The 11,613-nt window shown below is 43.7% G+C and overlaps 1 protein-coding gene across 1 annotated transcript; it reads right to left on the reverse strand.

The window, feature by feature from the left end:
* Window positions 1–9,285: 9,285 nt before the first annotated feature.
* On the reverse strand, window positions 9,286–10,967 carry LOC103410146 (WRKY transcription factor 22-like). Its single transcript, XM_008348902.4, has 3 exons — window positions 10,353–10,967; window positions 10,119–10,229; window positions 9,286–10,019 (listed from the first exon to the last, which is right to left on the reverse strand). Exons 1-3 carry the CDS (start codon window positions 10,808–10,810, stop codon window positions 9,542–9,544), a joined length of 1,047 nt encoding a protein of 348 aa, XP_008347124.3. The 5' UTR covers window positions 10,811–10,967; the 3' UTR covers window positions 9,286–9,541.
* Window positions 10,968–11,613: the final 646 nt, after the last annotated feature.

An 11,613-nucleotide genomic window follows, 5' to 3' on the forward strand; every position in this document is an offset into this window, starting at 1 on the left:
TCATTGATTTTTAGGTCAATTTGGATACTGGGATATCTTGAGGGTGTTTGAGGGTGACAGGAGGTTGAAGAAAACCGAAAATTTGGACGGAAAACCGTCGGGAAAACAACCCTATAAAACTGGGTCTTCGTACGGGTTAAAAGAACCCGACTGCTCCCCTCATTTTCCTTTTCCCTCATTTCCCTCCTTTCCCTCTTCTGGTTGGGCCATCCTCTCATTCTTTCTTCTCTTGATTCGCCCTCTCTTTCTTCTTCCAGATTGGGCAGCTTTGCCCAATCCTGTTTGCCCTATGTTCTTCCTCCTCGACTCTCTTCTTTTCTTTCCCATATTCTAACAACACTAAAAAAATACTTATATATATATTAACTAAAACCAAAATACTTCTCGGGTTTACAATTCCGTAAAACTTTAACCATAACTCCAAATTCTCTTCTGCTTGTGTCTACGAGCCCATATTGTCGAGTACTTCAGGAGTACGCTAAAAGAATTTCGTACGTCTCATTATACATTGGTCAATGGAAGTAAAAAACCCTTCACCTCTAGGGTATTTTTGTAAAATCACGCTTTTAAAATTTATAAAATAATAAAATTTGGGACGGGTTGTCACATCACTTCATGTCCTGCCATATCAGATTTAGCTTATCTCTTGGAAAACATTGATGTTGTTCTTTTTAATGTTATTACTTATTTAGACATTTGTTTGGGCCCAAAATATCAGTTTGGGCTGAGTATAGAATTATGCTCGGCCCGGAAGGCCCTACGACAAAGTTACCATGGATCGTTTGGTTCGTGGGCTTCCAAACCTGGGTCGATTAAGTCATGCTGCAAGACGAGTCGAATCCTGGTGCAATGAGGAGTCTTGGTGAGATTAACAACCCGGAAGTGAATCCGGCTCGATATAGGACTGGGTTCAAAAGTATACTGAAAAAGGACTGGTCGAGTTGGAGTTTGATTGGGAGAAGAAGTCCTAATCTGGGTAGGTTTTTAACTCGACCTTGAAGGTATCCGGTGCTATAAATAGAGGAGGCTGTGCATCGTTCGAGGCCCCTTCCAATTCAACACACAACTACCCTGCGCAAACTCTCTCAACAACTTGAGATTTTTTATTTTCTCTTTTCGCTGACATATCTTCTGTTGGCATCAACAACACTGTGAAAGCAACCGATGATATCTTCAGTCGACATAAATATCTCTGTCGTCGTAGAATCAGCCGATCTCGCAGTATCTTCCGTTGGCATCAATAGTACTGCAGCGATGACGGTTGGTTACCTATCCAAGTCTCGGTCGAGAAGGATTTCTGAATCCTTATTGATTGAGGTCATCTCGTTAGCCTTCTCGACGAAGCAAGGTGTTACAGCCTACTGAGCTCAGCGCATTGTACGCCGAGTTATTTTATGATTGGATACTCTCAAATAGGATTTAGAGTTCGGCATTCAGACGGTCGAACCACGTTTACTATTAAGACTCATATCTGCTTTGAGTATTTGTGCTCTTACACTTTGGTGTCGATTCGGCGTGAGTTTACTCTAACGAATACCATCACTGTGACCGAATCCAACGACGACGATTCGTGAATTTCATGAGAATAGTAGCCTTGTCTTCAGGTTCGAGAACCCAAGAGGTCGAGACGTGTTCCTTCCTCGGTCGCAATCGCAAGACGCAGAAGTCAATCGCGCACCCAACGTAAGATCAACAAATTTACTCATCGGCCGAGCTCGGCCGACGAGTTGGCACGCCCCGCATTCATCGAAGGACGTAGTTAGCTTATAGATTACTCGGCCTGCGCGCCACCTAGGCTTGGTAGTTTTTAGGGTCAACATTTTGGCACGCCCAGTGGGACCCAGTGCTAAACTACGAAGTTCATGCCAATTGAAACGCGATCGGTAAAAAAGAAAACAACTATGGGAAAATCAACAGGCGATTTGCCAATTCAGAACATAGGACAAAGTGTGCCGCAGGCGCAGAATCCCATTAGTGCCGTGACATCTGAGTCCACGAGCGCGACTCATCGAGAAAGGGAAGTTAATCTCGGTGGTCAGTTTCACAGTCTTAAAATCCCTAATAGGAACACCTGTGTTCTCAATGAAGGGATAGTGGAGGATTGTGACGAGGATGGTGGCGAGGGATCTGATCCACCAACAAGATCGTTTTTTCAAAAAATGACTTGACGAGCAATCTCGAACGATTGAATAGACGTTTAGTCGAGGAATCGATAAACTTCATGACGTGATACGCAATACCAGTGAGGCACAAACCAGATTACTCGAAATATTGGTTAGTAAGGTCAGCGACGGTAGGTCTTTCGATCTTGCCCAGCACTTGCCACCAAGAAATAATCTATTACCAATTGCACCGGTCGAGTCAACCCCTGCTCCGCTCAAACCAATTAACTTGGAAAAATGAGGATGATCAAATAGTAGGTCAGACGGATCCGACCAGAGAGTGGAAGCAACACCCGTCGATATGACCGAGGTCCAACTGATGATCGTTTCGGCCATAAAGAAAGGGCCGAAGTTCCCTAAATTTATACATTCGTATCCAGCTTATATGGAACAGTTCGAATACCCTAGAGGTTTCAAAATCCTGGATTTTAGCCTTTTCGCCGGAGAATCATCCTTATCCTCGTTGGAACATGTGGCTCGTTTCACCGCGCAATGTGGAGATGTCAATAGCGACTTTCACAAGCTGCGACTGTTCAACTTTTCGCTGACCAGTTCAGCATTTGCTTGGTATATCAACCTCCCACCAAATTTTGTCCAGAGTTGGGAGGAGTTGGTCGAGAAATTTCATAAGCAGTTTTATCGGCCAGGGATGGAATGTCAGTATCCTCGTTAGCAAGGATGGCTCAAGCATCCGACGAGTCACCAATGGATTATCTTACTAGATTTAAATCAGCCAGGAATTGGTGCCGAGTACCTCTCCTCGAAGTTGAATTCGTCAGACTTGCTCTGAATGGTCTTGACGTATAATACAAAAAGAAATTCTTGGGGGTAAACTTTCGGGATATGTATGAACTAGCCTAGCATGTCGAGCAATATGATTATTTTCTCCGTGAAGAGAAGATCTCGAAAGCTCAATCCAGAGGGACGATCTACAAAAATCCCACTGTCAGTTATGCATCAGCCGAAGGTGAATGTGTTAGCGTGGACGCAGTTGAGATAGTCATAGATAAGCCATACGTTTGTAAAACACTGACTCAAATTGACTCTAAGGAAGTCAAAGCCCACTCGGCCCCTGAAGAAACAATGAAAACGTCAAAAGTCTATACTTTTGATATTACAAAGGCCAATGCAATTTTTGATCAATTACTATCAACGAAGATCATCAAACTTCGGCCTGGGCATACCATTCCCAAGGCTGACGAGCTTAAAGGAAAGATATATTGCAAATACCATAATTCAAGCAAACATACGACAAATAATTGCGTCGTGTTTTGAGACAACACCCAAAGCTGGATTGATAACGGAAAACTCAGATTTCTGGAGAAGAAGATGAGTGTTGATATCGACCCATTTCCCACGGCAATAGTAAATATGGTAGATGCTTGCCTACCTAGGGACAAAAGAAAAGGGAAAGTAGAGGTCGCTACACCGCAACGTTCTCTGAATCAGAATTCTCGGCCACGTTTCAATGCTGATTTTCGTTCAAACAAACCATCTACAACTCTAACGGGACCCGCTATTGTCAAGCCCATGACAGATTACATCATTGATGAAGACAGTGGGTCGGCGATTTTATGCAGCAAATGTAAAGCAAATGTCAACACCGAGCCAAAGGAAAAGTCTTATCCGCCTATAATGGAACAACCTACAGCCGCAACACAGCAAAAAGTGCTCAACACAGGCCAACATCAAGGGGTTTTTAATAGGCTCGGTCCTAAAGTACGGGTGGAAGAGACACCTTCAGTTAGACGGTGCCTTGATTTTGATGCTCCGTTTTATGACGAAGATTATTACATACGTAATTCTAGCAGCTCGGAATCATCGAAGAGCCAAAAAACTTTCAAACCTTTCGAACCTCAAGACCAGCGTTGGTATACATATCACTCTTCGAAAAGTGTCTACACTGCACTATCCAAATCCCAGAAACGTCGGCACCAAAGAATAGATTGCATGGCCCGCCGACGGGCAGCCCAAGAAACTTCGGTCCCTAAATGGCGGCCGAAAGAAACAGTTGCCAATAACGATGAACGACCATCTCCAACGATTATGACAGAGCTAGTACAAGGGAAACGGCTGGTCAATCGAGATGTCGAAACCACATTTGAGGAGGCTGATAAACGGATCAAACTTCTTCTTCAACCCGGGGAGATGAAGGCACATTTCGAGCATTTCAGGCAAGAAGCTGAAAGCAAACTGCCTCCGCCAACCACACAAGCACCTTTGATCAGAATTCGACGGAATTTACATCCACCATTCCTCGGGGAGGCCTTGGAATATATGCGAGAGTTTCATAAAAACATTGGGCCAACGATCTATATGGTTTGCCGAAAGCATGTCAAGATACAATCGATCTCGTCTTAACTTGCCCGGATGCTAAGCGAATTATTCAGAAAACCTCAGACCTAGGATTGAAAGCTAGGTTCTAGCACATACGAGAAGCTCGAGTCCTTGGTTTTGAAGTCGACCCATACACTGATATCGATGCAGTTGACCTTCATTTCTCAATGGAGGACCTTCAGTATTTACGATACCATTTCGAAGTCTTTTCGGCTGTTTCTCTCTTCAGCCTTACGACCGATGAAATAACACGAGTTGCACGGTTGGATGCCTATCTCGACACCAGGGATGCCTGTATAATGTACCAAGAGCAAGCTCGTATCCTGGCACCAATCCCAGGCACACTTCCGATCTCAGACCCACCTGAGGCACCTACGCAGAACCAACAGGTTGCCGAAGAGACACCGCAGGAACAAACCATTGAAGAAGGAGCCGAGGAGTCTCTTGGTACAACTCTGACGGAAGCGAATGCGACAGTCGGTGACCAGGAAAGAGAAGAGGCTGAAGAAGATGATCGTAACCCGATAGGCCCATCAGTCCTGGATAACATGGAAATCAGTATGGTCCATGTTTTACCCGTTGATTTTCAGTCGAGCACAGCTCAACCGAATTTCCTCGATGGCGACGTAGTTGCCGAGGAAGCCGGTCACATTGATTTTGTAACTATTACTGAAGTTGAGTCGACAACAAAAGATGACAATCTCAAGGCAGCTTTGGACGAATTGTTTCCTCGCTCATCATCGGCCAAACTTCATCATTTGAAGCCATTGTATGTAACGACCCATATCGAAGGGTATCCAGTCTCTAAAGTTTTTGTCGATTGCGGAGCCACCGTCAATATCATGCCTGTAAACATCATGAAGGCATTACGTCACTCCAATGACGAACTTATTCCTTCTGGGATCACAATGAGCAGTTTCGTCGGAGACAAATCCCAAACCAAAAGGGTGCTTCCTTTAGCGGTAAACATTGCCGGTCGTAATCACATGACCGTATTTTTCATCGTCAACTCCATGACCGAGTATAATGCACTGCTCGGTCGAGACTGGATTCATCAAACCAGCTATATTCCTTCATCATTATATCAAGTGCTCGTCTTTTGGGACGGTAAATCGATCATTGTTCACCCGATCGATAGCCAACCTTTCGAAGCTAACATGATCCAAGCACGATATTATGATGACCACATCGACTACATCACCCTACAAGGTTTCAATGACGAAGGACAGCCGACTCGGATTTCTATTCAGAAAGCTATCAAGGTTGGCACCGAGACTTTCCACCAGGATTCGGCGAGACTCGGGTTAGCTAACTTCATCCCCGACCCCGATGTTTAACACCGATTGAGAAAAACATCGAGCTGTGGTTTCATCTACTATGGAACGGCTGCTGGCTCATTGGTATACTATATCTAAGCAATCAAATTCAGACGTTAACCTCGTAGAGTTCCTCGTCGAAGGAGATAATGGTCCTGTCTTATCTCTTGACAAAGTTCAAGCTGCCCCAGCCGAGCTCGAAGACAATAGGCCCCAAGTCAAGGACCCATTGGAAGAAATTAATGTTGGGACGGCCGATGACCCACGACCTTTATTTATTAGTGCTTTGCTTCCCCAACCTATGAAAGCCGAACTTCGTGCCCTATTTGAAAATTTCAAAGATTGTTTTGCTTGGAGCTACCACGAGATGCCTGGCTTAGATCGCACTCTCGTCGAGCATGAGTTACGTATTAAACTTGGGTGTAAACCTTTCCGTCAACCCCCTCGACGATTCTCGACCGAAGTGCAACTTGGTATCAATGAGTTCTTATGAAGTTTATGAACCTCTTCTTTCGATGGTGCTTGGCCTTCACCGTCAGCTTCTCAAGGGCCCGCTTGTCGAAAAACGCCTTCAGGTCAAGGTTCGAAGGGTACCCAGAGAGGGCAGCATCAACTGGGATTCTAGTCGAGAAAGCCCCCAGGATAGCAGTAATGTCAATGATGGTGGGACCTATGGGGCCGAGAGGGAGGACCATGGTGTTGGTGGCCGAACACCAAAAGCATAAGGCTGCTAGGAGGAGCTCCTTGTCCATGATAACTTCCATGGATGAGAGGTGAATGACGTTGTAGATGCCCAGGGCTTTTCATTGCTCACCGAAGAGTTTTTCCATCCGTACAACCCAAGCCGCCCAGGCTGTAGTGGTCGAAGGCCATGAACTTTGTAGCCTTGCCAGGTCCCACTTCGACCATTTAAACTTTTGCAGCAAGGGTGATAGGCAGTGCTCTTTAAGAAGTCCGATGATGGTTGGTGGTACTGCCGCTTTGAAGAGAGGGCCCAAGATTTGGTGAGGGGTGCTCATATCACTTTCAAAACGGATGGTTTTGATCAAACTTCGATCAATAATTTTCTGGGATTGGTCACATTCCTTGGAAAGCTTGGAGATGAAAGAAGCCATTGTATGGGGGTTAAAGATGTGACGAAAGGAATTTTTCTTGGTTGGGGGATTTTGAGACAAAAATCTGGAAGAAAGGGATTCACTGGAGAATGAGGGCAAGAGATTTCAAAGAATTTGAAAGCGTACGGTGTAAATGAGGGAATTTCAATTTTTATAGGAATATGGAGGGAAGGACAATCATTTGAAATTCAAAAGGAAGGGTAAAATTGACCGAAGAATCCTCTAATCATTATGAACATTCAGATAATCCAGTTGAGAAGACTGAGGGTTTCATGGCTTGGGGAACACACGATTGCGTGTGGCGGCGAGATTTATGGTGAAAGACGTTTGGCGTCTGCACGATGGTGAATGGTTCGCGGATCAATGCGGCATGGTGGTGCTCAACAACAAGGTCATGATGGTATGACGGTTCAGAGAGCTGCACGTTTTAAAAGTCATCATTAAGGATTAACCGTGTTAAAAAATGCCACGTGGTGTATTGGTCAGCAGGATCAAAATCGTGCAATCGTGCTCAATAAATACGCCTTGGAAATAGAGTATGTGGATTCTGATATTAGTTTCACTTCTTCAAGGTCGAAGCTCGACCAGAGAATTCAGTTCGAGGACCTCAGAAGCGAGGGGGCAATGTTTGGGCCCAAAATATCAGTTTGGGCCGAGTATAGAATTATTCTCGACCCGAAAGGCTCTATGACAAAGTTACCATGGATCGTTTGGTTCGTGGGCTTCCAAACCTAGGTCGGTTAAGTCATAATGCAAGACGAGTCAAATCCTGGTGCAATGAGGAGTCTCGGCGAGATTAACAACTCGGAAGTGAATCCGGCTCGATATAGGACTGGGTTCAAAAGTATAGTGAAAAAGGACTGGTCGAGTTGGAGTTTGATTGGGAGAAGAAATCTTAATCCGGGTAGGTTTTTAACTCGACCTTGAAGGTATTCGGTGCTATAAATAGAGGAGGCTGTGCATCGTTCGAGACCCCTTCCAATTCAACACACAACTGCCCTGCGCAAACTCTCTCAACAACTTGAGATTTTTTATTTTCTCTTTTCGCTGACACATCTTCCGTTGGCATCAACAGCACTGTGAAAGCAACCGGTGATATCTTCAGTCGGCATAGATAGCTCTGTCGCCGTAGAATCAGCCGATCTCGCAGTATCTTCTGTTGGCATTAACAGCACTGCGGCGATGACAGTTGGTTACCTATCCAAGTCTCGGTCGATAAGGATTTCCGAATCCTTATTAATTGAGGTCATCTCGTTAGCCTTCTCGGCGAAACGAGGTGTTACAGCCTACTGAGCTCGGCGCATTGTACGCCGAGTTATTTTATGATTGGATACTCTCAAATAGGATTTAGAGTTCGGCATTCAAACGGCCGAACCACGTTCACTATTAAGACTCATATCTGCTTTGAGTATTTGTGCCCTTACACTTTGGTGTCGATTCGGCGTGAGTTTACTCTAACGAATACCATCACTGTGACCAAATCCAACGACGACGATTCGTGAATTTCGTGAGAATAGTAGCCTTGTCTTCAGGTTCGAGAACCTAAAAGGCCGAGACGTGTTCCTTCCTCGGTCGTAATCGCAAGACGCAGAAGTCAGTCGCGCACCTAACGCAACATCAACAAATTTACTCCTTGGCCGAGCTCGGCCGACGAGTTGGCATACCCCGCATTCATCGAATGACGTAGTTAGCTTATAGATTACTTGGCCTGCGCGCCACGTAGGCTTTGTAGTTTTTAGGGTCAACAACATTTTAACATTTTCTTTAGAGATGCTCTAAAATATCAAACAAATAAACATAAAAACAAAATTTGGTGCCAAAACTAGCTTTTGGACTTTGGTACCAAATTGGCTTTTGGACCAAGCCAACCATGTCACACACTAACACCTATGAAGCCTTAATGCATAACTTAAGTCATGCTCTCTCAAGTCCTCATTTTTTCAGACTTGTGGGGATCAAATACATATTAGCCACATGGTTATATTAGTTTAGATGTAAATGCTTAAAATATTTGACAACTTAATAAAGCAAAATCAACTTAAAATCTATGAACCATTAGAAAACTCATTTTATTGTTTTGTTTTTAAGTTGTCAAATATTTTAAGTATTTAACTATAAATTAATATAATATTATGACTAATATGCATTAATCCTCATTCCTTGAAGGTTTTTAAAATGAAGACCTCAAACGAGCATGACTCAACTAATTTGGCTATGCCCATGTACAAGAAAGCTTATCGCATCGAATTAATAAAACCGTCATAGGAACCAACATCAAAGTGGAAATTTCACTGTTCCTTGTAGTAGTAGTTAATCACTACCATTAACTTTGCTCAAAGTTCAAACAAAAACCAATCAACAAATAAAAAAGATAATTAATTGACTAATCTTAAAAATCTACAAGCCTTTTTACCCCTATTATTCTCATAATTAAGCATTAATCAAGATTCCCACCCATAATTACAACCCATGTACTCCCTCTCTCTAACCCCAACAGAAATAAAAAGTCAGAAATACCCCCACAGGAAAAAGAGAGCTGTTTTTTTTTCCTCTTTTCTTTTCTTCTGTATTTTTGTTTTCTTCACAAAAGAGCTGACTTTTCTTTGCTGAATCAGATACTACCAGCAGCAGTGGCAGCACTACTGGAAATCCAAGGCATGCCGAAGCTCACCGGCGAGTGATCGGAGAAGTAATCTTCGGCCAGACCGTCCAACCCTACAAAGAAATCGTCACTCACTACCGAGCCGCACATCCCCAACAACTCGTCCTCCTCGTCGGTAATCAAAGGACTCCCCTTCTCCTCCTTGCAGCTGCTTTCCACGGTCGTACTCCGAGCTGCAATGATAGGCTCCTCGTCCACGGAAGCCGAGGTTGTCGGAGATGTGGGTTTCGCAGAGTCACCGCCCGTGGTTGTTTGTGGGGAGAGGGGCTTCTGGCGCGTGGAGCCGGCGAGCGAGTTGCGGTGAGTCGGGGCCGGGTGGTTGTGCTCCGCCGTGTAGGTGACTATAAAAATATTCGGGTCGGACTTGTTCCGCTCCACTTGCTTCCGGGCCATACAACCCTTTGAGCTGCTACATCTGTAATATCCCCTGTTTTTTTGTTCCAAAAACAGAACATTTAATTTAATAAAAAATTCAAAATTTAAATTTATGAGAAAAATTATATGAAAAAAAAAATGAAAAACCCACCTTGGATATGGGGAGCCCTTGATGGGCTTTTGGCCGTACTTCCGCCATGCCCATATGTCTGAAGAGAGACCCTCCGCCGGAACTTGGCACACTTTTTTAAGCTGGTTCTTTCTGAAATGTTAAAAAAATCGTAAATAAATGAAATTGTGAATTAAATAGCGCAATTTCGAATGGGTATCTTTCAAAATTCGATCTTTTTGAAGTTCGAAACAAAAAAGGAGTGAAAAATCGTACCTTTTTTTGGATCGTGCGGTGGTGGAAGATGATGGCTTGGAGTGCTGGGTTTGTTGTTGACGGTGATATTGTATGGGATGTGTTTGATCTTCGGGTGTGGTCAGAGAAGAGAGAGAAGCCAAGGGAGAGAGAGTGGATGGTGTGATTTGTGGGGAGGACAGAGGAGGCTGAGATTTGGGGTAGAAGGGCCTGCAAAGGTCATGTAGTTCTTCAATGGCACTTCTGGGTTTAATGATGGGATCTGGAAGTGGAAGAGAGAAGAGGAGTTGCTGTTGTTGAGAAGTTTGATCAAATGAAGAGAAGGAAGCAGCTGCTGGGTTTGAATGGAAGCCAGAGATGTTGAGACTTGTGGTGGCGGCAGCGGAGGAGGCTCTGGTGGATGTTGTAGTGGTGTTGCTTGTGGTGGTGGCGGTGAAGCAGCCTCTGACCACCGCTTGAAGATCCCAATCGTCCTCCATGAGAAGAGAGAGAGAGAGAGAGAGACAAGGCTTCTGAATCTGTACCTAGTGTCTGCTAGCTATGACTGTTTGAGGACAGAGAAAAGAAGGAGAGAGACAAAAGAAGGCGCTGACTTTTTGTTAGAGAGAGAGAGAGAGATGATAAGGAGGGGGTAACGAGAGAGGAATTATATAAACAACGTATTTATAGGTAGAGAGTGGGATTTTGATACACAAAAGTCTAAAGGGGCAGAAAACAAGTGGTTTTCCTAGTGAGAGAAAGGGGGAGGAGAGATTAAGAGAGAGGGTATCTCTATGCATTTGTTTTGCTTTTGGAAAGAAAAAATTAAATAAATTAGGGAAAATGGAAACCGGTTTTGGGGTTGACTTAGTAAAATGTCAAAGAGGGTTTTGATAGGAAAGTTCCACACGGTGTCTACGGAGCGGAGCTCGTGAGTTATACCGACAGTGGAGAAAGAGATAAATAAATTGATTTTTAATTTTTAATTTTTATTTGAAATATAATAATATAAATTGCAAAGTGGAAGCCACTTAATTTGGGTGCTCCTGATCAGCTATTGCAAGATTTTTAGTGGGGTAGATAAAGTTGGTAAAATGACGATTCGCATTTAATTAGCAATTCTTAACACCCAATTAAGAGAATAAACACCTAATTATGATCATTCTGGTTTAATCAGTTCAATTAAAGCTTCAATTTAGTTTGATCAATTTCGATGATTGTGGCATTTAATTAGTTTGATCAATTTCGATGATTGTGGCATTTAATTAGTTCTCCAATTTAAGAAATCATTGTATTTGAATGT

The sequence above is a fragment of the Malus domestica genome, chromosome 07 (assembly GCF_042453785.1).
Source record: "Malus domestica chromosome 07, GDT2T_hap1".
NCBI lineage: Eukaryota > Viridiplantae > Streptophyta > Magnoliopsida > Rosales > Rosaceae > Malus > Malus domestica.

Excerpts from the sequence above, each read along its gene's own strand:
- LOC103410146 (XM_008348902.4), bottom strand. The coding sequence starts at position 10,810 with ATGGAGGACGATTGGGATCTTCAAGCGGTGGTCAGAGGCTGCTTCACC. Across the intron at positions 10,230-10,352 it reads ACCGCACGATCCAAAAAAAG|AAAGAACCAGCTTAAAAAAG; the intron begins GTACGATTTTTC and ends TTAACATTTCAG. Across the intron at positions 10,020-10,118 it reads AAGGGCTCCCCATATCCAAG|GGGATATTACAGATGTAGCA; the intron begins GTGGGTTTTTCA and ends ACAAAAAAACAG.